Below are 27,069 nucleotides of genomic sequence, written 5' to 3'. Positions count from 1 at the left end.
AAAGAAACGCATAGGTGTGAACCCAGCCTTGTTGGACGAGGTGGAGATTGTGATGTCACCGCCCCCCCCTGCTCAACTTCATTTATTCAGAGAATGCTTTGCATTCATTCTGCCTACCACAGTGATATTAACCTCCACGGAGATCCCACAGGTATGGCACATACAGACTTATTAAAAAAGGATTAATAATGGGCATTAAGACCCTAAATTTACCCAGGCTCAAGAAAAGGGGGGCTCTAGTGCACCTGCCACAAACAGAAGGCATGGAATGAAAATGACATAGAAAGTCTTAGGCCAGCCATACACGGAACAAATTTCTTTCCTGCAACCACGGGCCATTGTCTGCTCCTGGCGGGGGAAACCTGTAGAAGACAGCGTTAATCACTAGTGGCTATAGCAGTTGCTAGTGATAATCGAAAGAGAATCCAGCAGGCTGGTTGTACCCAAGTTGATCGATCAACTTAGTACATTCAGCCTACCCATTAACAGTTCAAATCTCGGCCGATTCCTGCTGAACCGGTTGAAATTGGACCTGTGTGTGGCCGGCCTTAGTCCTTGAGAAAAGTCCCTAAAAAAAAAAAAAAAAAAAAAAAAAAAAATCACTGTGACATGAAGTTTATTAAGGCAATTATGGCTGCATCAGCAGTCTCTCTTCCAAGCAGGATCTGGGGAGGCTCCCACCAGCAAACCAGGTCAAAAAACAAAAGGAGAGAAAAGCGCCACTACCTAATTCTTGCATTTAGAGTCCATTCACACAGGGGCAACACGACTTCCAGTGAGACTTTGGGAAGCAACTTGGACATGACTTGAGTGTGAATCACAGCATGACTTGAGGCAACTTACAAGGCAACTTGAAGTTGCCTCCAGGACAGGGGACTTTGGCAGTGGCCAAATCACATAATAATCAGCTCTGTGGGAGGGAGGGGTTTGCCTAGAAAACTATTTTTACTTCCTGGAAAGTTGCTTCAGTTAAGACAGAGGATCCGATTTGGAGGCAACTTCCATTGAAATCAATGGGTACAAGTCGCCTAGAAGTCGGATTGAAGTAGTACCGGAAGCTTTTCTGAAGTCGTAGCAACTTCAGTAGTGTACATTAAGACGTCTCTCATTCACTTATATTGATTTTCTCATGTTGCGCGACTTGAGGCAACTTGGGACAACTTCAAGTCGGATCCAAAGTTGCCCCTGTGTAAATGGACTACTAAAACATTTACTGTATGAAATGAAAAATAAATATGCACTTACATTAAAACATATTAAAAAGCATATCAATAAGTCTCCAGCAGGTGGCAACCTTCCAGGTGGTCAATGGTGAGCAAGCACCTCCAGGTGGATGTGATGTAAGGTGCTTGGAACCAGGAAGTCAACCAGGGAAACACCAAGAAGAACTAAAAGAAGCAGCAGATTGTCTGGGTTGATCCCATGGATGAGAACTACTTTGGACAGGCAGAAATGTTGAAGGCAGAAAAGATGGCCATGATGTTCTCATGTGATGTAATGGGCATGGCCACTTTGTCAAGCTAGACCTATGTAACTATGTAAAAATAACCATACCAAAAAGTCAGTTTTAAGCGGGTTTCACATTCCGGTTGACTTGCATGGGAATGCAAACCTGCTTGAAGTGAACAAAATCCCATTCATACATGTCCTAAAGCTGGTCAGACAGCTCAAATTTTTGGCCTATTCCTGTGAAATTGGAGACGTGGGTGGCACTTACAAATGCCAACCAGCTCAGCTTACTTCAACTGAGAAGGAGCTGGGTGAAAAAAAGTTTACCAGAATGCAATAGACAGTGATTATACGGTCATTCGTGCCGTTTAGTATGGATAAGGAAATCTATTATTTTGGTGCACAGCCAGTTTAAGATAGACACTGTCCGTAAATGTACTGATGAGATATATATAAAAAAAAATAAAAAAAACTCTTGTTAAGATTAACAGACAGCAGAACCACTCCTGGCTCTGAAATGTTAACACCACAGCTATTCAGACTGTAATGAATGACGACGGCAAGCCAAGGTGCATACGCAATTTATGTTCCAAAGTCTCGGTGGGGTCACCAGAGCCTGCGCTGCTTTAATAGAGGTCCCCGCAGAGACGGGAAATTTAATTGTATATGTAATGCCGTCTCTCGACCTGCTTATGAAATTGGACGTTTTTTTTTTTTTCCTTTCTGGGTTTGATGTAGATGTTTTTCTCCTCAGCAGCCCATCAATTAGCAGGTTTAGGAGATATTATCGGAGCGCGCTTTGAAAATGCTTTCTGTACGGCCAGGCGACCAGGAGCAAAGAATGAGTTAAGGCTGACAGCTTATATAGCTCGGGACCAAGACGGCAAGTAATTACAAGTGACAAAGACACTAACGAAGGACAATTTCAAAGAGAAGAAAACGTGGGAAATAAGTTGTGAGCAGCAATTGAATTTGTGTAAAAAAGTGAAGAAAAAAAAAAACAGCATTTGTTGCCCAAATAAACAAAATCAGGTGAATCTCACGAAAAGGGACAAAAACATAGATTTAGTAGAGCAATGAAGGGATAGAACTTTCTAATTACATTTTTTTCTTGCTGTCTGTTCTCTATGAGAAGAGCAGCCCCCCCCCCCCCACTCCTTGTAGGGTCACAGAGGCAGTAAGTGAAACACAATCGTCCCCAGTGCGGTCATGAACAAAAGTAAAATCTGAAAGATGTTGCTTGCCGATACGTATATATACACACGTTATGGTCTGCAAGTGGTATACTGGGGGGTGATAGCCGAAGATTAGAAATGGGCTCGGGCGTGTTTGCCAGATCCTGTCAGGAAGCCGACACTGCACATCGTTAATCACAGGCAGTGAGACATTTCCCCGTACGCAGCTGTACAGATCGGGAAATGTCTCACTGCCGTGTGTAGTGTTGGCTTCCTGGCAGGATCAGGCAGGTGAGATCCAGAACACGCCAGAGCCCATCTCTACTGAAAATATCAGCCATAACCCCGGTACCATTTTTTTTTTCTGCAAGCAGCCGGCTTTCTCAGGAAACTGGTTACCTAAGCGGTGGGAAGGGACGTCAAACGCTTTCCAGCAGTTCGCCCAAGAAACGATCCGGCAGTTTCGGATGGCTGCTCCCATAGGCGATCTTTTGCTTTTAAAGGGTATTTTTGACTCCAGATGACCCCATAATGAGGGCCTGTCATCCTTATTTATATTACAAAGTATGTGTACATTTGAATGCATACATAAGTCACGTATGCATATGTAAACTGTATTCGAATCGCACATGTGCGGTATCGCCACGAGCGAGAGCAATAGTTCTACCACTAGACCTCCTCCAACTCTAAACAGGTAACCTGTAAAGGCGTTTAAAGCGTCACCTATGGAGATCTTTAAATGCCGTAGTTTGTCGCCATTTCACGAGCATGTGCAATTTTAAAGGGTGACATGTCAGGTATCTATTTTCTCGGTGTAACAGCATATTTCACGTTATACAAAAAAATTCGGGTAACTATTGCATTTTTTTTTTAATTCATTAAAGTGTATTTTTGCAAAACCGCTGCGCAAATGTTGCGTGACATAAGAAATTGCAAGGATTGCCATTTTTCCCTTTATTCCAAAAAATACTGATTTAAACTTGTAAACAAAAAGTGCCAGAAAAGGCCTGGTTGGCAAGTGATTAACTACATTGCTAGCTAGTATCTTTGAAAACGATGGAGTGGTGGCCATGTTGTTCTGCTGTTCCATTTTTAACCACTTGACTCCCAAGTCTATTCTGACACATCTCATATACATGTAAAAATCTGTGTGGTTTTTAACTAGATAATTACTTAGAAACCCCAAAGATCATATATTTTCTGAAAGCAAAGGCCCGGGAGAAAAAATTGTGCACACAAACACAAAATAATACCCTATTGCTTGGTAAAATATGTTACACCAAGTAAATAGATAGCTAATGTCACACTTTAAAATTGTGCACGCCCATGGAATGCCAACAAACTACAGTACTTGCAAATCTCCATAGGCAATGCTTTAAAAGCGTTACCAGTTTAGAGTACACAGGAGGTCTGGTGCTAGAAATATTACTCTCACTCTGATGTTTGTGGTGCGGTTCACATGTGTGGTGAGATCTCTGCTTACATATACATGCAGGACAAACATGTATGTTCGCATTTGAGTGTGAGCACTGGAAACGGGCACTTTCATTTTTTTTTAAATGTTAGTATTTCAAATTAAATGTTTTTCTTACACGGTCTCTAATTATTATTATTACATTTTTTTTTAGCTTTTTATCAACTTTATTCCTATCACAAGGGAAGAACAACATCCCTTGTGATAGCTAGGGCAGTGACAGTTACTCTTTACTAAGAGATCTGGGTTCTATTAGACCCCAGATCTCTCCTCTGCCCTCAAAAGCATTTGATCAAACTGAGATGAGATTGGCTTGATCAGATGCTTCTGCAAGCCAGTAACAGCTTGTAAACAACAAACGGAAGTGACAAAATGCTCTTTGCTTTCATTTTGGGGGCACTTTTGTTCCCTTCCTCATCACTATGATCAGTTGGCAGAACCGCCGGATTCAGTCCCAGGCCCTCCAGTGGCACGGGAAAGTCCGGGAAAGCAGGGAAAGATGGCCGAAGGCAGCGGGACCCCCACCTTCCTCCACGTGTAAAAGTGATCCATCAGCTTTTACATTATTCAACATCGCCTGTTGAAAAAAAACAAAACAAACAACGTTGCCGGGAAGAAGACTCCCGTGCGCATGCGTGTGAGCGACGTCATTGCGGCTCTGGCTCACTCACCCGGAAGACACCCCGAGGGTGAAAAGTCAGCGCTCCCTTGGCGGTGACCGGGATCGGATGCCGATGACTCTTTCTAAGGTAAGTATTTCATAATAAGCTAGTATGAAGTGCATACTAGCTCATTATGCCTTTGCCTTACAGGTTTTGGGGTTTTTCGTTGTGCGGGTATACAACCGCTTTAAAGTGCTAAAAAAAGGTCTATTTCCATGAAGATGAAATCACAATTCCCATCATCCTGAGCTTTTGCTATCTGCTCCTAATTAAAATGTTTGATACCTCCTACACAATGTTACCACCTATACTAGCAAGTATTTGTGTTGTTAAACATGTAAATTGTGCCATATGCCCGTCGCTGAAGGCTTGTGTACTCCGTGTATGGAGTTAGTGTAGCAGGAATAATTAATGGAGATTTATTTGTGAAGCAGATGTGTCCCAGGAATCAATGGAGTTGTTCTATTTATGGAAAACTATGGTGTGTTTCGCTTACTGAACCATTTAACAAAATAGTTTTTTTTTGTTTTTTTTTATTCAAATTGCAGATTTTTCACTTTTGCATTAGGTTTCTTTTTACCTTATTGCATTCTCTGCTATAAAATAGAAAATATGCATGCAGCTCCCTCCCCAAGCCCCCTTTAAATACTTACCTAAGCCTGATCTCATTCCAGTCATGTGCACAAGAGCAGCAACTCTCTCTCTCTTTCTCTCCTCATTGGACAGAGAGGCAGCCAATGGCTCCTGCTGCTGTCTATCACAGCCAAAGAAAAGAGGGGGAGGGTGGGACAAAACCATGCTCTGTTTGTCAATGGACACACACAGCTGGCTCAGGAGCGAGCATGCATGATTACCTCCTGAGCAAACAGCTTGCTATTGGGGCACGGAGAGTGGCAATGGGGGACCTAAGAAGAGGAGAATTGGGGCTGCTCTGTGCAAAACTATTCCACAGAGCAGGCAAGTATAAAAGATAAAAATTGAAAATTGTGCCTTTAGAATCACTTTAACCGCTTCAGCCCCGAAGATTTTACCCCCTTGAATGAATGAATGAATGAAATACTTGTATAGAGCACAATGCAAACTGAATCGCCTCTAGGCGCTGCCCTTCTTGACCAGAGCACTTTTTGCAATTCGTCACTGCGTTGCTTTAACTGACGATTGCGCGGTCGTGTGACGTTGCACCCAAACAAAATTGATGTCCTTTTTTTTCCCCACAAATAGTGCTTTCTTTTGGTGCCATTTGATCACCTTTGTGGTTATTTATTTATTGCGCTATAAACAAAAAAAGAGTGACAATAAATTTGCTATAATAAATATACCCCAAAATATATAAAAAAAATCAAATGTTTTCCTCAGTTTAGGCCGATACGTATTCTTCTACATATTTTTGGTAAAAAAAAAAAAAAAAAAAAGAAAATGCAATAAGCGTATATTGATTGGTTTGCACAAAAGTAATAACGTCTACAAAATAGGGGATAGATTTATGGTATTTTTATTATAAATGTTTTTAAATTAGTAATGGCGGTGATCTGCGATTTTTATCATGACTGCGACATTATGGCGGACACATCGGACACTTTTGACAATATTTTGGAACCATTGTCATTTATACAGCGTTCAGTGCTATAAAAATGCACTGATAACTGTGTAAATGACACTGGCAGGGAAGGGATTAAACACTAGGGGGCGATCGAGGGGTTAAGTGTGTCTTAGGGAGTGATTCTAACAGTGGGAGGAATGGGCTTCCACTCACATGACATCGATCACAGCTCCCAATGACAGGGAGCAGCGATCTTTGTCATGTCCCTAGACAGAACAGGGAAATGCCTTGTTTACATAGGCATCTCCCCGTTCTGCCGCTCCGTGATACGATCACCGGGAGAGTGGCGGACCTTGAGTCCGCAGGTCCCATTGGCGCGGTCACTCTGTACGTGGCACATGCGCCTGCTAGCGCCGTCAATAAAGGGGAAGTACAGGTATGCCCATTTGCCCACCGCTGCCATTGTGACGAAGAATAACTAAAGGCAAAACGTTTTTATTTCGTTTTGAATAGAGTGGAGAGGGATTAGAGTGCTTGTCCGTTTTTATTGCGGTCTGTGACCCCCATTAAGGAGATTCCTCCTCTCTATTTGCCTATTTTACCATTATCATTAAGCCCAGGTTCACACTGACTGTTGGTTAGAAATCGCACAAGTTCAGCTGAACTCCAGAATTTTAAACCAGCAATGCAGTCTGACTTCGGGGGCGATTTGACGGATATCTGTTCCTGTACAGATGTCTATACAAATCACCCTCCGAAGTCGCCAATAGTAGTACAAGAACTACTTTTGGAAATCAGTGCCAATGCCGGCAACAGCCACCGATTTGGCATGAAATGCGTTTGATGTGAACGTGAGCTAAAAGTGAAAGTCTTACATTTTGGGTTGTCCCCAGAAAAGTAAAAGAGGGGAAATCTTCCAATGCGGACACTGTTCTGGTGACCTGGGGGTCCCAAAGATATTCCCTAAATTTGCAGGGATTTCCTCTCACTTCCCGTTTGGCTATCGGACATAAAGTGAAGGTAAATCTCCGCAATGGGAAAAAAGATGGCGAAAATAAACCTTACAGGGGTTATAACCCTCCCTTATTCTATCCAAAACGAAAAGTGTTGCCTATAGTTCTACATTTCTAGACTTGCCCTACATTAAAGCAAATCTTACTTTTTGAATTCAGGTCTTCCAAGTATAATTAAGCAGATCCTGCTGACCTGGTGCATATAGGTGGGCTCTCAGTGGGTGGGCTTTACCGCTAAGCACCCACATATATACTTTACTATGCTGAAATCACTCTCCCAGCACAGTAACGAACGGATAACAGAAAGCTCCCGATGCTTACTTCTGATCAGGAGTTTTCCGATTATGTGCCTGCCAATCACAGTGATCAATTGATCATAATGCCTCTCAGCATTTAGATATATTTAAAGAGAGGTGGAGGTGGGAAAGGGTTAGAGCCAATACTTTTTTTTTGTTCGGCCCGACCAACGCGTTTCTCCATAACAAGCATCATCGGGGGAATAGATATATAGTTCCTGCTGCCCTGAACGCAGGTGGTGTGCATTCTGGGCTACGCACCCGCATGGCTTCCACACTCGGAGCAGCGCTGTGTCCTAAGTGACATGAGTGGGGCTGCCTATACAGGGATGCACCTGTGCATGTCCATGAGGGCAAACACTGCCTTCACAAGGTATGCAGGGGTTAAAAAAAAAAAAAACTACATTATATTACCAAAAGTATTGGGACGCCTGTCTTTATATACACACACACACACACACAAACACACACACAAACACACACACACACAAACACACACACAAACACACACACAAACTTTAATGGCATCCCAGTCTTAGTCCATAGGGTTCAATATTGCGTTGGCCCACCCTTTGCAGCTATAACAGCTTCAACTCTTCTTGGAAGGCTGTCCACAAGATTTAGGAGTGTGTCTATGGGAACGTTTGACCATTCCTCCAGAAGCACGTTTCTGATGATGGACGACAATGGCCTGGCTCGCAGTCTTCACTCTAATTCATCCCAAAGGTTTTCTATCAGGGTGAGGTCAGGACTTTGTGCAGGCCAGTCAAGTTCCTCCCCCCCACACTCGCTCATCTAGCTGATCACTGTATAAATGTGAATGGTCCCAAAATCGTGTCAAAAGTGTCCGATCTGATAATGTCGCAGTCACGATAAAAATTGCCGATTGCCGCCATGACTAATAAAAAAAATTATTCATAAAAATGCCATAAATCTATTCCCTATTTTGTAAACGCTATAACTTTTGTGCAAACCAATCAAAGGCTTATTGCAATTTTTTTGTACCAAAAATATGTAGAAGAATATGTATTGGCCTAAACTGAGGAAAAAAAAAAATGTTTTTCTTAATATCATTTCTGGGGATATTATAGCAAAAAGAAAAAAAAAATTAGATTTTTTCAAAAACGTCGCTTTTTTTTGTTTATAGCGCAAAAAATAAAAAAACGCAGAGGTGATGAAATACCACCAAAATAAAGCTCTATTTGTGGGAAAAAAGGACGTCAATTTTGTTTGGGAGCCACGTCAGTTAAAGTGACGCAGTGCCAAATTGTAAAAAAAAAAAAAAAAAAAAAAAAAACACTCTGGGTCTTTGGCCAGCCAAATGGTCTTAAGTGGTTAAAGACAGGCGTCCCAATACTTTTGGTAACAGTGTATATGTCAACATTGTCCATAAAGCAGACCATTGTGCATCATTTGTATAGTATCGAGGGAATATGTCTGTGCTATAGCAATAAGTTAAACAAATTCCCCGATTGTGATCAGGTAATGCAGTGGGCGGACGCACACAGTGCCAGGTGACAATTGTGTAAATCAGCCCAGCTCCAGCAATGACAAACACACACAGCTACCTGGAAGTGGCCTCTTATCTCATTACCTGACTACAGTCCATTTGCATTTAAAAAACATTAGGAATGCGATTTGATAGCGGCGTTCAATTTTAAGGCAAGAACTAAATCAGACTTCTGCCTGTATCTCTCCGCTCGTATTTCACAGCACAAAACTGCAGAAGGAAATCAAACAGCCACTGACCGGCTTAGAGCCGTGATTTGTAGGAGTTGCTGCGATTTGGAGGCTCGGAGTGCCAGATCTGATGAATTTGTGATTTCATACAGACGGTGGCGCACAGAAGAAACGCTCGCCTCTCCTCCTCCTCCTATCTTAACAGCTGCAGCTGTGTTTCTCTAAATATCCTTTCTGGATGTAAACACATTAGCACTGCATAAACACCTTGATTTACTGGAATCGGGAAGGGATGGCGGCAGACACATACACTAGATGCTTCAATCTTTAACCCAACAGTGTAGTAATGTAATCCCTCACCTTGTAAAACAACCCATTCACTATACAAGAAAGACAAAACATTTGTGTATAGAGCTAAAAAACAAAACAAAAAAAACAAAATAAAAAACATACATTTTAAATTAAAATTTTAAATATCACATACCATCTGTTCTTGGCTGCATAAGGAGCGCAGAGAGCTGGGGGAGGAGACACAGTAGCATACTGATCTTCCCAGTGAATGGCTGTGTTGAGGGAAGGGGGGGGTGTCAGGACAGGTCTGATCATTGGAGATATATTATAATATATATATATATATATATATATATATATATATATATATATATATATATATATATATATAAAAAGGAATATGAAGTGTCGGATTTATATATTCTTCAAAAGGAGAAGTACTGCCAAAGCTCATTTGGCTGTACTTCTATGGATCACAGGAGTGTAGATTGTTCTGCACTCCTGTGACCTGTTTTCAACCCGCTGTCAGCTGATTTCACAGAGCCGGTCAAGGCTCACGACCATATGGTTGGGATCTGACCATATGCCTGGATCGACACCCGGCTCAGCAAGCCGCTGACAGCCTGAGCCAGCCACTCCCGCACCCTACACAGCCCAGCACTCCAGTGAGCGATGGGGGCAGAAGAGAGAGCGGTGACCGACAGTCCCAGCTGTCTGCTTACAGAGCTCTGAGAACAGAGCGAGCAACAGTTATTGATCACTCGGTTCTCAGTGTTAAGAGCTGGCAGGGGACGGATGATGCACCCACCTAGGTGGTTATGATGCTACAAAAAAAAAAATTCCCATGTCTTTTTTAAAGAGGAAGTAAACCTTGATGGGTTTACTTCCGCTTTGTCTCCCTGCAAAGGTAAAGCATAATGGACTACTATGCATCGCATGGTAGCCCATTATGTGTCACTTACCTGACACAGGAGCCAGCAATGTCACTTCTGTCCCCTGTAGTATGGAGCGTCCATCTTCTTCCGGGTATCGCTACTCCGGGCCACTCACAGTGCCGGAGCAGCGATGACGTCGCTCCCGCGCATGGGAGCCGCCACCAACGGCATATTGCAGTTAGCGGCATGCTGCTAACACCGATAGTGCGCCTGCGTGCCGCTGTCTATGGCGCATGCGCCGTAGACAGCTGTGACTGTCTTTTAGTAAATATCTCCTAAACCATGTAGGAGATATTTCTTAGACCTACAGGTAAGCCTTAATCTAGGCTTACCTGTAGGTCAAAGTGGTTTGTAAGGGTTTACAACCACTTTAAGAGTACGTAAACCCCAACATCTAACTTCTCTTATTTGCTCCTTTTTGGTCTGGTAAATATACCAGTGAAAGTGTTTTGTAATATCTATTTCCTAAGTGCAAAAAAGAACCTGTTGATGTCAGAAATTCAGATCAGGTCCTGGGCACACTTTCTGTGTTATCTCAAGGAGTCTAATTGGCCCTCCTAGTTTTTTATCGTCATGTACAGAAAAACGTGTGCCTATGTTGTAGAGATGAGAGGTGATGGGAGGGATTGAGTAGTTTATCAAAATACAACTGGGCAGGGCTTAACACCACCTAATCCACATAAATGGTGTGTGTTGTCAGCTCAGGACAAGACTAAGGCATCATTCAGCAGCACAAATGAGGGTGGAGGGCTAAATGCTGCCTCTGGATCCAGCAGAACTCAGCGCTTCTGGCACATATAAAATGAGCGTTTAGTTGCGGCCAGACACGGCATTCCCGGCTTTCATCGTCCAGAGCAGGTTAGAGACTATAATGGAAAGTAACCACTTGGATGAGAGGCAAGATGTGAACAGTGGTAGCGCCAGCTGGGTACAAAGGTGGCCGTGCCGCTGCTTGCAATGGCTGTTCGCGCACACTGTGTGCATGCAGCCAGTTTATCGCCCATTCGAATGAAGCCTTAGAAGCTGAGTGCATTTCTGGCACATCAGCCGACATTTTTTTTCTGTACCTTTTGCCCTGACATACACATTATTGGCTAAAATCACCACTTCACTTCTTGGACAGCTGAACGGGCACAACCAAACAATGCAGAAGGTGGACTGTTGTATTTACAGCTATGTGAACATTTATACATCAAGGCAAAATGTACGTAGCACATTTACCAAGCTGCTGATATTTTATGTTTGTAAGTAAACATTATTTTAAAGCTTCCAAATTCTTAGATGTGGTGGCTGCATTTGTTTTTTTTTGTTTTTTTAAGGCTCTCTTTCCCTTATTTTCACCTAGTGATCTGGCCAGTAAGTCTGTGTTATCAAAAGAAAAAGCTCTCTTGCAGATTTAGCAGTCACAGGGATGAGACAAACCATTTACCACTGACATGGGTGCTTACAATAACCAGCTTTTATTTGTGTAAAACCTTTATCACAAAAGGAAAAAAAAATGTTTGCTTATAAAGTATGAGCTGGAAATCAGTGTAGTAGGGCCCGATACTCCAGTGATCTACACTTTCCTGTGCTGAGCGGCTGCCCTGATGCATTTTGAACACAGGAGGTTGCCTGTTGGGCACGGGCACCATTCATAGATTTCTTTGCATTTGCTCAATGAATGTAAAGTGCTCTCTGTTTGTAGGAGGTGGAAAAGCGGGGTGAATATGTCAGGCTTTCTGCCTCATCCAATCAGAGAATGCATTGCAACCACGTCTAAAAACTGGTGAGCTGCAATATACCACATGTTGTTTATTTGTTCAGATATGCTTTAAGAAACCTCAACATGCATTAACATATCATAATGCATACACATCTGTGCTACCCCCTAGCATTTTTAGCCTCGGCCATCTTGAGTAAGGGCAGATGACAAGTAACTATAATATAACTTCTTATCTATTTACTAAGGCTAGTAGTATAAGGATTAAAAATAGTTCAGCTATAAGGTGTCTTTTCCTTTGTTTAAAGCCCCTTGCAGACTAAAGACCAACAGTTCATGATTATTACAGAAGCTCCTTCCAACCATCGATTGACAGCCTTATTATTTGAATTTTTTTCACAAAAAGAAAGCATGCAGAGAAAAAAAGTAAAAAAAAGTAAAAAAAAGTAAAAAAAAATTAAAATGGTAGTACACAAATACTACATTAAACAAAGAAGATCAAACTGCCCACAAAAAAAACAAACAAAAAAAAAAAACTCTCCAAATGAAGAGCCAAGTCAAGAGATTCTGTATTGGCAAAATATTACTCATGGCAAAATGTTTCATTTTGGATTAAAATCAAGTGAAAATAAATCACCCGGCTCATCCCTAGTTCACCGAAGCCCAACCTGTGGCCTGTATGCGGTCCCAATTCTGTGTGGCCCTCAGAGCCCCTGCAGACACTAGTCCGTGTTTCCCTGTTATAGCAGTGATTTCTAACAGTCTCTTGTAAGGCTGGCCATATCATTTGCTTTTAAACTTTTCCTTTAGATTTACCAAAACCATATAATATGACAGCGATGGTGAACCTTGGCACCCCAGATGTTTTGGAACTACATTTCCCATGATGCTCATGCACTCTGCAGTGTAGTTGAGCATCATGGGAAAAGTAGTTCCAAAACATTTGGGGTGCCAAGGTTCACCATCACTGCAATATGAGGTCAAACCTAAATGCTTTCAATTTGTATGCAATCAGGCAGGCCCTTGCACTACCTAGTTGAAGGTAAAGCTAAAACAAACTGAACAACAAAAAATTGTATGTATGGCCAGCTTAAGATGTATCCAGTTTATGACTGGCTCTTGAAGCATGTGTCCAGTATCCAACAACTCCTACAGCATGTTCAGTCTGACAGTCTCCTATTGCATGTCGGCAGTAACTAACATTTCTTTTATCATGTCTGCAGTCTGACCATCTCTTGTATCCTGTACTCAGTTTTTGACCATTTCTTGTATCATGTCTGTAGTTTCTGGACCATCTCTTGTATTATATCCACAGCCTCTGACCATTTCTGGAATCATGTTTGCACACTCTGACCATCTCATATACCATGTCCAGTGTCTTGAACCATCTTGTATAAGATGTTCACAATATCTGACAATCAATTGTATCCTGTCTGCAGTCTCTGACCATCTCCTGTACTACGTCCGCAGTCTCTAACCATCCCATATACCAGTGATGATAAACCTTGGCACCCCAAATGTTTTGGAACTACATTTCCCATGATGCTCATGCACTCTGCCGTGTAGTTGAGCATCGTGGGAAATTTAGTTCCAAAATATCTGGGGTGCCAAGGTTTATCATCACTGGTATATCTATAGTCTCTGACCATCCCATATACCATGGCCACAGTCTCTAACCATCCCATATACCATGGCCACAGTCTCTAACCATCCCATATACCACGGCCACAGTCTCTAACCATCCTATATACCATGTCCACAGTCTCTAACCATCCCATTAAACATGTCCACAATCTCTAACCATCCCATATACCATGTCCGCCATCTCTAACCATCCCATATACCATGTCCACAATCTCTAACCATCCCATATACCATGTCCACAGTCTCTAACCATCCCATACATCATGTCCACAATCTCTAACCATCTCATATACCATATCCACAGTTTGTGACCATCTCATATATTGTGTCCACATTCTCTGACCATCACTTCCATTATGTCGGCAGTCTCTCTTGTATCATGCCAATAGCCCTTGACTATACCCTGTTGTGTGTCTGCTGATCTTTCATGATCTCAGGGACCACACTTGAGGCCCCCATATCAAGAAAGTTGACCACCACTGCTCTAGTTGTAAGATCTCCTTCTGTGTTCTCAACTCTCCCTCATACAACTGAATGATTTAAATTTATAATGACAAAAAGGCCAACTCCAACAGTAAAAAGTGGTAACTTTGAAAACAGGCACTTTTGCAAATAAATTACATCAGAAAATGTCACATACCAAAACTGACTGCTAAGGAAGATATCTCAAGGAGTAAAAACAAAAAAAAAAAAAAAGAAGGTCTGTTTAAATACCATATAGATTCAATCCTCCTATAAATCTCCAGATTCAGGGTAGGAATAAGCAAAATGAGCAACTGAAAATGCGGCAAACATGTCTAATATCCCAAACTCTAAATGCCAGGGTGGATGCGGCAGGAAATCTCTCACAGAGACCTATAATCACGGCTGACTGAGCAGAATGACATGCTAGAGTATATAGCCGCAGCTCTTAACCCACTGCAGAAGAGAAGAAAAGTTGACATTTAAATTAGTTCAGAAAATTTGAATGTTGGAGCATTTTAGACACACGTTAGACTTTACCCTGGCATACAGTCAAAAAATATCACATCAAAAGTGGAAATAGTACAGTTAAATCTGAGGAAACGTGCCCTCTAGGCCAGGATAAATCTGAAAGGGGAAACTTCAAAGCAGAATCTATTGGATAAGTATGTCTGTTCATCAAATTTATAAGAGTCCATAGGTCAGATAATGTAGGTAGTAGTCAGAAACTTGCGGATAAATAATTTAAATAAGTTACTGATAAAAATGTTACTTTGGTGTCAAGACTAGCTTTTAAAGAGGAAGGCACATTTTTTTTTTTTTAAAACACACCCTGTAAGGCAAAGGCATAATGAGCTAGTATGCATAGCATACTAGCTCATTATAAATAACTTACCTGAGAACGAAGCCCCTGAAGCGGTCCTCCGTCTTCCTCTTCGCCGCTGCCATGTATCCCGGAGCGACCGCACATGCGCACGGGAGCCAACACTCGCGGCATATCGCTGCGATCTGCGGGCTGCGCGCCGCTGTCTACGGCGCATGCACCGTAGACATCGCGTAGACATCGGTGGCTTTCTTCGGGTAAATATCTCCTAAACCGTATAGGTTTAGGAGATATTTCTTGGACCTACAGGTAAGCCTTAATCTAGGCTTACATGTAGATCAAAGTTGGTTGTAAGGGTTTATAACCACTTTAAATATAGAAAATCTAACCCAATATCTACCCCAAAATATCACCTGGTTGATTTAAGAATATAATTGCAGTGTATGTGAAAACAGATCTGCAAAACAAAGGACTGTCAACTTATCTTGTATGGCCTGGTTGAAGCTCAGACTGAGGCCATCATACACCTCACAAGGTTTTGCTGTGATGTGCAACATTTAGGATTTCCTTTCTGTACTGGATGTTTTGGGCTTGGACGAGCTCTGCCCTTGGCAGCACTCCTAACGGTTTGTCATGCAAGAGGACCTGGTGGAGCCTTGAGCGGCACCTGTGATTTTGGTTGTGCGTCAACCCACCTTGTTGAAGTTGCCTTGTATTTTTAAAAGCCTAACTTAACGGCATCAGTACTGTTCTCTGCAGCATTGTACTGCTAAGCCTGGCTTAGAGTTCAGATGCACTCAATGGTTTGATCCACCTGCCCCTACAGCACTACTAACACCCTATAGTGAAGTTAGGGCCAGGAGGAGCAGCCAAAGACTACAGAAGGGGACCAGGAATCCAACACACAGGTGACAGGGGAGACAAGTATCACTTCTCCTTTATGCAGAGGATAAAATAACAGTAATAGGATGACTTTAAATATCATGAAGGCAACATATCAGGAAACCTAGACTTTGATTTGTCACACTGATCCTATGTGCAATAATTTCTCTTGTGAATGTTCTAAACCTGTTCTGTTACATTACTTGTTTCCAGGTAGCTTTGTTCCCATAATACACAACCTTCACTCTCAGAGTTTGTTTTCTAAAACCATTAAACATATAAGTCTTACTCCCTCTGGTCAAATCATGGAAAAACGTTTATTCCTTCTCATTGTGAAAGACAGTAGCTCTGTCCTTCAAACTCTGTAGATTAAATTACAAAACAAACCTCACAATTATGTACAAAGATTTATGAAGGTCAAACGACTTACCTCCAGTAGACTAGCACTGCGATCAGCAGGACCAGACAGAAGAAGGTCAAGGCAGAGACAACCATTAGCGGAACAATCCACTCCATCTTACTGGGAGGTCGACTCGCCATGCTTGAGTTATGTTCACCTGTTACAACAACAAATACACATGTGAATATAACACTCGTAAGTTCTTATCTACTCATCATTTGACTTCAAGAAAACCATATTTAGATAAGCAGAGGCTAGCATAGTGCCCCTGCAACACAGAGGTCGTGGTTTCATAATTACCAGGGTCACCACATGTATACAATTTTTTCCTCTCATTTTTGTGGGTGTTCTTAAAATATTCTAACTTCCAAAAGGCATACAGGTAGGTAGGTTAACTGGCTTCTACCAAGATAAGTCCTAGCAAATGTGGGTACTTTTAGGACTTTTATATGAATGCTACGCTATAAGCTCTAAATCCTTCAGAAGAGGTCCATACAACAGCAATGGATGTCATCAGTAAAAGGAAGGCTTCAGTTTTTCCATTCCACCAATCTTTGGGGGTGGCCTAAGACAGATTTTTTTTCTTTTTTTGCCGAGATGCAGAACGTCAGATGTTCACAATTTATCTGGAACTGCACACCACCAGCTCCCACCATTATCTTCTCCCCAATTCTTTCCCAATGAAAGGCTCTTTCCATGTTGCACTGGGAAAAGGTTACTGGCGATTCGAGATTTTACAAAATGTTGGAAAGTCAGTGCAGGCCACAATAAAGGTTTCTGAGCTTATTAGCTTCCTAGCTCCTACACACCCTTAAGAAAAGGGCGTTTCTTGCATCGCTTAGAGAGTAAGGGAGATACAAAAGGGTGCCACTTCTGAATTCCTTCGGACTCTTTCTAGTTCTAAGGTTGTCTGTGGCTTCACTACTTTTTGAGTCACTGACCCAGAACATGCATGCAGCAAGCTGAGAACGTCCGATCCATAACTAGAAGCCTATAGTTGGGTTAAAAGAAAAGTTAGCATTAGTAAAAGGCTTACTCTTGGTTACAAGGAAGGATACGGTTCATGTTACTGTTAGGGTTTTAGGGTCAGCTAGTGTTTGGATAACAGGGTGAGCTAGGGTACAGAGAGGATTAATATTATGGTTGGCATTAAATGTAGAGTTGGGTTTAGAAGTCATAGGGTTATATAGATTGGGATTACATGGGGTGGATTTCGAAATTATAGGGTTATATGGATTGGGATTACATAGAAGGTTGGGTTTAGAATTGATAGGGTTATAGGAATTGGGATTACATGGAGGGTTGGATTCAGAAGTGATGGGAGTATAGGGATTGGGATTACACATAGTTACATAGTATGTAAGGTTGAATAAAGACAACAGTCCATCCAGTTCAACCTGTGTAGGTGTACGTGTGTCAGTGTTTAAAATTATTTCCCATATCCCTGTATGTTGTTTTTTTCTTTAAAATGCACATCCAAGAGTCTTTTAAAAATATCCATATTTCCCGCTGTCACCACCAAATTCAGAAGATAGTTCCACATCCTTATTGCCCTGACAGTGAAGAATACCCTACGCAGTTAAAGGTTAAACCGCTTTTCCTCCAATCTCTTTGGGTTAAATGGAGGGTTGGGTTTAAAAGTGATAGGGTTTTATGGATTGGGATTACATTGAGGCTTGGGTTTAGAAGTAATAGGTTTATAGGGATTGAGATGAAATGGGGGGTTGGGGGTTACTATTAGGTTTATAGGGAGAGAAAGTGTAAGGGGGCTTAGGGTAAGGTAAAAACGCTCAGCTCCAGCCTACCAAAGTTAATGTATCAAGCAAGGCAGCCTATGTGTATCTTTCAGCACAAGTTCCCTTTAATACATTAAGCTCCGTATATTCTGTAGCACAACTGCATGAGATATACCATTATAGAACTAGGGAGCAGTCTCATTCATAAAACCATGGAGCTAACATTACACAGTGTGATAATTTACAGTGCTGAATGAGAAACTCGATTATAGCCCTGTTATGGATTGCCTGCGCACTCATTACAGGAAGTTACCAGGTGGCACGCAGCAAGACTGCAGAACTGAAAATAAATGCCAAACAGTGCAAAAATAAGGAGGTTATATAGATTGAGGCTGGTGAGGAAGCAGCAGAGCGGGCGATGGGAAGCAATGAAATTATAGCATATCGTGGGATTGTTCTGCTTGCAAATGTAGGCCAGCTATCAGCAGATACACCCTGCCCTTTAAAAGATGATTCTTACAGGGGGCTAATCAGTCAGATGCTTTGGGTAACTGACATTTTTTAACTAAGGCAAATGCTCACTTTTAGCCATGACTAAAAATGTAATTAGCGTAGTAATGATATGATGGAATATGACACAGCTCAATGTGACTGGCAGAAAATGAACATGACAAGAGGAACCCAATATACATTATGAACATTGTATGATCGGAATACATCAGCTGACAGCAGTCCCCAAGAAACTAAAGCTAAAGGGTCATTCGGCACAGTATTGCAACGTTATGCGACGGGACAAAAGGCAAAATCATTACAGAGCCCTCAGGCTCTCCAACAACTTTCTTAAAGGACAACTCAACCCGAAACGGATATTTCAGTTTCCTTTGAACACTCGCAAGTGGAATCGCATGCTGGGAACTTCTACCTGTTAAGGACAGCAGCCAAATTAATATGTCAGTTTTAAAACCCAACATGGCCCTACCCTCTTCTACCTTCTGAATCCATCAATTGGTCTTAAAAGGAGGGGCGGTCTCAATGCCCAGAGGCTTGGGATGCAGGAGAGGGCAGGGCAAGATTTGGAAAGACTCTACTGTGAGCAACTATAAGGAAGTGACAATGGGATGTCATGTCAATGGGAAGCATGAGAAAAGAACCTGCAAGAGACATATTGTTGGTGAAGAACACCAAAAAAACAAAACCAAAAATGAAAAGAAGACATAAGAAACAAGTACTGAATAGAAGAAATGTATTGTGAATGCAACAATGGATACATTTGAAGATTGGGTGATATAGGCAGCTGAAGTTCAAAGATTTGGTACTGTATTGTCTCCTTTTATATTTTAAAGCGCTGCACAAACTGTTGGCAATATAAATCACGTATAATAATAATAATAAAATGCCAATCCCAGCATTTCTTGATACACTTAACCATAGTCCTCTTTCTACTTCCTGAACCTACCTACTGGTCTTTTAATGTGATGAGAGGTCTTCATGCCCAATAAGGAATATGGGAGTATAACTTCAGCTGCCTATATCTGAGTTTCCAAGGTTTTCTGTGAGTCAGAGACCATGCACTTCAATTGACACCAGACAAACTCAGATAGGCACTAATTGTACTTTGATACATGCACTGGCTCCTGGAATTGTCCAGTCCTTTGTGATATAGGAGCACTGAACCTTATGCAGATGCATTTTAACGCACTGGGTAGTTTACGGTCCAAGAGGCTACTCATCAGCGACTGTGGGGTTTTGCTGGAACCCCAGAGGAGTTTATTGAAGTTTTGTAAGGATGGGAGAATCGCACAGAGGGCTTTTAAGAGTTTTATTTTGTAACAGCCAATGTGTTTCAGGGGCTCAGTACTCCCCCTTCATCAGGGCTAGAAACCAGATGATTTAGACACGTGGATTGGAAAAAAAAGCTGGTGTGATTGCATTTATAGTCCCAATTTTAATAAAATGTGTCAACTGCTAAACTTCTTGGCAATTAATGAACAAGGTGGAGGTATGTTGAACCTGTATGTACCTACAATGGAGAATAAGACATTTTGCCAGTAGAGAAATTTCCTTTTTCTTGGTTTTGGTGCCCTGAGTGTTACTTGGCTGTTCATACTTCATACTCTCTGCAATCATTGAACAAATGGGATGAATTAAAAATTAATTAGCATGCATGGTGTGATGTATGTATTATAATGTGTAACACACAGCACTTAACTTGGCGATTATTATTATATATTTCTCTACTGCTTGTTGTGGCTTTTAAGGTATCATTGGGTTATATTTATAATGTGCTTGTTGCCATGGGAAGAACACATAGCTTTTTGAGGACGTGTCAAGCCTCCACAGATCCAAAATCAATATGAATACGAAATCTTTCAAGCCCTTTAGGATAGAGTGGAAAAAGGGTTGAACTTGCATAAGGGTTTTATAGCTGTCAGTGACCCCAGTGGGGAAATTTCCCTTTCAGCAGGATGGAATTTAAGAAATCTCTTTCCAATGGGGGGTCAGAGACATCAATAAATTTGTATTTGCCTAGTAGGTGTAAGTTAAAACCCCCTTAGCCTAATTTTGCTGTGTGTGTCTGTTAAGTAGTAAGTTCACTGCCTTTTGTGTGACCGCCAGGACAGAAAGTGAAAGGAAATTTCTCCAGCAGGGACACAAACCGCAATAAAAACAAAAAAACAAAACAAAGAGGTTCTAACCATTCCATAATGTATCCAACTAGAACTGTATCTTTCTGTGGTGCAGGGAGATGAGTCCTGCACCCTCCTGGCTCATGTGATGTGTCCCAGTAACCTGCAGGAGGGGGGGCCGGGATTGTGAGTGGCAGAATTCTCATTTGGGTGAAAAACAAGGGAGTTGGAGAAGATACCTGTCAAAAAATAAAAAAGTACCTGCTCCATGAAAAAATAAAAAAATAAAAAAAGTGCTGGGTGCTTGAAGGAGGACATGCGATACTTTAATTACTGAGTGAATGTCCGCTTTAAAGTGTATTAAAAGCCATTATCCTTTTTTTTGGGCTAGATTATGGAAGGATTACTGACCCTCCCCTGCTAGAGAGTTTCAGTCTATTTGTCCTGGTGACCTCTGTCTCTGGTACAGAAATTGATGGGGAATCCAAAGTGAATTGTCACCCAACCAGAAATGGAGGGAAGGTCTTTGAATGGGGCAACTTGTAACAATGACAACTGTATAAAAGGAAGATTTCCCTCACTTTGGAGAGATCGATGGCAAAAAAACAAAAATAAAGTTTTAAAACGAAATGGCAATTTTTACACCGCTGTTGTCTTCTGGATCCCGTGCCAGATTGTGACATCACTGCCCCTTCCTCTCCACTCAGAGAACACGTTGTATTCATTCAGAAAACACAAAGTGTTCCTTAATGCCACCATGTTGAGTGAGCAACCTTCTGTGCCAACAAAGCAGCACAGAACATGGAAGCTAATGGAGATCGGTAGCAGTGTCTACTATAGTCCTTTCCAGCTGCCACGGGGATCCCACAGGTATGGCTTATATTAACTTACATTGGTCCACGTTGGAATAATATAACTATGTAAAAAAAATTACAATACCTAGAACTTTAAAGTATAACTAAAGGCAAAACTTTTATTTTTTTAGTTTTGGATAGAGTGCAGAGGGATTATAATGTTTGCCAGTTATCATTGCCGTATCTGCCCCTGGTAAAGAGATTAACCCTATTTGTCCCGTTTACCATTTTTAAAAGTAAAAGTAAAACCCATAGTTTGGGTTGGCCCTAAAAAAGTTAGAGGGAAATTCTTCCAATGGGAACACTAGTTCTGGTGACTTGGGGCCCTGAGGTATTCTCCTAATTTGCAGGGCTTTCCTCTCACTTTGTTTGGCTATGGGATATGAAGTGAAGAGAAATCTCTACAATGGGACATGGGTGGCAAAAATCTGACAGATTATAACCCTCCCTTGTTTTGTCTATAGCAGTGATGACGAACCTTGGCACCTCAGATGTTTTGGAACTACATTTCCCATAATGCTCACTCTGCAGTGTAGATGAGCATCATAGGAAATGTAGTTCCAAAACATCTGGGGTGCCAACGAAAAAGAGAAATAAAAAGCAGCCGGCACCTTCATAACATCAAGCGTATTTATTGTCAAGCCTTCATATTGAGTACAGTCAGCAGCAGACTAGTTTTGGTGATAAGCCTTGTTCACAGCACTCTGGGGTGCCAAGGTTTGCCATCACTGGTCTTTAGTTCTACTTTAACCCTCCTATACCATTTTCAAAACTATAAAAATATATATATATATATATATATATATATATATATATATATTTATATAACATTTTTTGGCTTAGATCTACTTTACTTCTTCATAATGCAAGACCTTTGCAATTAACATATACTAAGCACTAGACCTATATACATCTGTAAACTACTCCATCTTCTATGAGAATTATAGTGAGTATTTTGGTGGTGAACTGTCTGTCAAATACAAGCCTTTTAAATAGCTAAAGGTAGTAAAATGTGGCGCCGTGTGCTAATTTTTTTTATGACACTCTAATGAAAGTTACTTTATTAGTTTTAATAAACAAGGCTGTAAAAGCCATCAATTTATAAGGTATATTTAAGGCCCACACAGACAATATTTCTACAAGAAGAGGCTAGACATTATTCACACAGGGAGGGGGGTGGGGAGAAGGAGAAGCCAATATATGATCACAGTTCCTGTAATACGGCAGTTGCGGAATGATAGAATGTTTTTGCTTTTACCTTTAACCTAGTGGGACCAGCTATTTTACACATCGGTTGCTTTTAAATAAAATGGACTTTTATTTTAAACCTTAGATTTCTGAAATGCAGCAGAAAAAGAATGTGAAATCTGTTTAGCACTTGATGGTTTCTTGTTTAGGCATCCCAAAAAGGAAAACCCTATTAAGGCTTCCAGCGGCCACAAGCAGAGCTCCAGACATAAGATACACATTAACAGCCCATTCAATGAGTGTAAAAAAGTAGCTTTTGTTGCAAAATTCTCTTTTAAGGCTCCATGCACACTAGCGTTTTTTTAAGCTCCTAGAAGCGGTTATTGGCTTTTTTTTTGCTCCTAGAAGCTAAATTATCATCAAGTTATTAGCATTTTCTGAGCTTTAGCGTCTAGGAGCAGAAAAAAAATGCCACTAAAAGCTTTTTGAGCTTTTTTCTCTCTTCATGTACTGCGAAAACACTAATAAAATGCTAATGTTTCCAAATGCTACTAGAAGCTGGCACAAAAATGTTATCAGCTTTTTTTTATCCAAAATTTTTTTTTTTTCTAGGTTTTTTTGAGCTTATGAAAGACACTAAGCCTGCATGAAGCCTACATTAGAAACTCTCCTGTGCAGTACTGCTTTTTTGTCACTTGATGCCCCCAGTTTGACAGGCAGCATTATTCCAGCCACTTTCTCTGAACCCAGACTGTCCAGGACCTCCACCAGCATGTAATTGGTCTATGAAAGAAGCAGCATTAACTTCTTCATAAGTGGTGAGCACATTGTTCTGTCACTCTGCTTTCTGTTTCTATCAGTATGTTTTGTGTGGGCACATGAACAGATGGGCTCCACCTGCTGCTTCTTCCTTTCACACTCCAGCCCTGCTGTACAGGGACTACAAGAGACTGATATCAGGTCAAATTCAGATACATAAGCTACTTGCATTAAAAAAAAATACTGATGCATCATTACAGAGCTACATGAATTTGTGTCTATTATGTCTGCCTAGAGTCCAGCTTTAACTTTTGCCCAATTACACAGTTACTAATCCCAAATGAGCAAGAAAGTTTACCTAAAGACAGCCATAGATGGATGGAAATTCAGCCTGTTTAGCAGGGGTCGACCTAATTTTGACCCATCTATGGGCAAGCTGGTTGTACATCGGTCAATCTCTCAATCGACTTCTGTACAACCAGCCTGTTGGCAAGCGTACGCTCAATAAATGCCGCCAGCTACAGCCGGTGATGCTGATGAGTATTCCGACGGTGGGGAAGCCTCTCCACTGTTAGAATGCAATAGCTCCATGCAAGCGATTCCCCCAGCCACATCCAATGTGTGGATAGGGAAACCAAGTTATTTTCTTTTTCTTCAACCCAATGGTCGAAGAAAAGAAAATGAATAATGTTTGGCCTTCCTAACACTAGCCATACACACATTTGTTCAATCAGCTTGTGATAGGATGCAGTCACTGCTTGGCAAACAATTCCCTACCCCACCCAGTCCCTTTGATTTTTCCATTGTTTGTTGATCAAGGGGTTACCAAACAGGCTCACCCATGGTTCGAACTTTGGCTTAAGATGTCATAGTGATAAACACATTCATACCTATAATCTGAAAATACTGGATTTTTTGTCATATAACCATTATCCAAGATGAAGCCATAATACAAATAGTTTTTTTTTTTTTTTTTAATGACCAGTGGTGTTGTGGCCCACACAAGCAGGGTGGCTATTACAGCTGGCAACAAACCAGCTTGGTGAGACCCGTTAACAAAACCAGGTCAGCCAATTCCAAGGGGTTTGTGTTGCACATAGCTACTTCATCCAGTCTCATTGGCCCCAGAGTGCTAAAGGCCCTTGCAGTTCCACTAGACCCTATATAATGAAGCAAATGAGAGAAGAACTTGCTGGCTGCAGAGAGGATATGCAAGACTTGAGTAAAGCAGGATGACCCAGGAAGAGCTGAGAGGTTAATTAAAAGATGGAGTGAAAGTGCTTGAAATGAAAGAGCAATAAGCAGATGAAAGAATACTGAGAACTTTATTAAATGAACCTCAATATGTTACAATACAGAATTCACTGCAAATAGAAAATTCTTACAACTCCATCAGTAGTGACCATATCCCATATTTCAGCCCCCATTACTATACACTTATTTTATTTTACACCATTGTACACTTATTTCACAGATTCATTGACTTATTTTCTACCATTTCAAGCAATAGATTACAGTTGGTGGTGTTATAAACAGCTTTATTTATATCTTTGGTGAGTCTGCTGTTCAAGACCATCTTAAGATTAGATGCACGTATGTAAAAGTGTCACACCTGTATATAAAGATCTTTACCTTGCATACAACTCTTCCCTAAAGCCTATCTGTATATGTCAGCTGCAAACAGAGGCACCAGTTGATACCTTTCATTTAAAGGTGCTACATGAATAAAAAGTTACTGTGTGTTGAATATAGAGCATACCACAGTACTATCTTAAAAGGTATGTCCAACCAAAACATGTTTTCTCAGGTTTGAATAAAAAGGGAAGAATTACAATCTCTTGTTGAGTTGATACCACTATGGAGAGGTTACCAAAAGAGATTTCTCCTCGCAGATGGCGAGAGTAGGCTAGACCAGAAGTAAAAAGATGGCAGAAGGTTTAGCTTTCTCCTCCTAAATCCCCAAAAAATGAAACAATTTTATTTCTGCCTGTACTGCTGTAGGAGATTTTCCTCTGGAGAGACGGTGATAGCATGTAAGAAGAAATCACTAACAGAGCCTTGGACAGTAGCAAAAATCAAACAAGGGTCCTAATCCTTCCTTCCTCCTATCCAAAACAAACTTTTGGTTAGACATACACTTTAATGTTAAATATCTTCCATTCTCAGTTTTCTGAAACTTTTACATATCCTTACATGTCACCAAAACCTCTTTTACAAATCTCAAATCGGTAACGAAGTTTAGTGGTCTTTTAAAAAACTGGAACTGACAAACATGTAGGCCGCCATTCTAGGTCTCTCCTTCTGAAACGGTTCGGGACACCATGTTAATCCATCATCTTCCATGCTTTCTGAGTAACTAACCCAGAAGTAGTGTGCAGATAGGAAGTTCAGTATTAAAGAACACGCATTTTCATAAGGTAGTTCACAACAGAAGCCTAGATATTTATCTGAGCACTTGTTTCCTTTACGTAGTGAAAGCTGTCAAGATATCCCCTATAAAACTTTTTGATTAGACACCATGAGCAATAGCAGACAGATGTCATGCGTGGATATTTCAATGTAGAAATCGAAAAGAAAGAATCAGAATAAAGAATGGTAACCTCAGGTCTTATAGATGTTAGGGGACTACAAGTATGAGCAGTTTGAGGCAAGCTGGAACTTTTAAATATGTAAAATATAACTAAAAGCAGAACTTTTTTTTAGATCTGGATAGAGTTCCTGTCCAAGAGATGATTTACCAGACATTGGAAAGGTAACATCCCGCTTCCTGCTAAGTCTACAAGAAAGGAGAAATCTCCCTAATGAGCCACACATTTGGCTTTGGATATGCTTTAAAACTTGGAGCTCAATAATATACATAACTGAATCTTTTTATAGCAATTCTAACCCTAAAAGGACAACATTAATGGGTGGTGTAGATAGGTATACAGAATGCTTATAGATGCAATCAACCAGTATTTGAGATTTGCTTGGGAAGCTTTGAGATCCTCCCTTTAACCCTTTTATTGTATGGAGATGAAAGCAATTCTTAGGTGAGCAAATTTTCTTGTACCCAAGTCCTGAATGAAGTACGAATACATTTGTCCAAAAATGTCAAAAGATTTCAAAAGCAGGATAGATTTTGCGTGGATTTTTGGGTGCAGCTTAACTATCCCATTCTAGTTGGACAGTTTGAAGGTAAGGAACTGAATTTTCAGTTACTTTAGAACTTATAAGCTTAATGGACTGGAAAAAAAAGACATCACTAAGGTATAGAACATGTTGGGAAAATGCAGCTACATTCATTATATAAAAAGTAGTGGTAGAGTTTCATAAAGCAAAATATGACAAACAGCCCCTATAGGGTCCTATACTCGGGTTAGCCAATTTGTTAGTGGAAGTGACACCCACTGTGGGTGGGCATAATGAACGAGCCAAAAATATTTTTAAGTCCAGCATATGCTTGCACCAGTGACAAAAAAGGATAAATAAAAAAAA

General features: G+C 41.0%; 1 protein-coding gene across 2 annotated transcripts in view; it reads right to left on the bottom strand.

Moving 5' to 3' along the window:
- PTPRG (protein tyrosine phosphatase receptor type G) overlaps nt 1-27,069 on the bottom strand; it is a 727,870-nt gene that overhangs the window by 148,990 nt on the left and 551,811 nt on the right. For both annotated transcript variants that reach the window (XM_077451904.1, XM_077451902.1), the window contains one exon: nt 16,459-16,585. In XM_077451904.1, the coding sequence (XP_077308030.1) occupies nt 16,459-16,585 (127 nt within the window). The remainder of the gene's footprint in view (nt 1-16,458; nt 16,586-27,069) is intronic.

Source organism: Lithobates pipiens, unplaced genomic scaffold (genome assembly GCF_037356315.1).
Source record: "Lithobates pipiens isolate NorthernLeopardFrog02 unplaced genomic scaffold, aLitPip1_a1.2 Scaffold_23, whole genome shotgun sequence".
Classification (NCBI taxonomy): Eukaryota; Metazoa; Chordata; class Amphibia; order Anura; family Ranidae; genus Lithobates; species Lithobates pipiens.
This window is presented reverse-complemented; position numbering and strand designations above follow the sequence as displayed.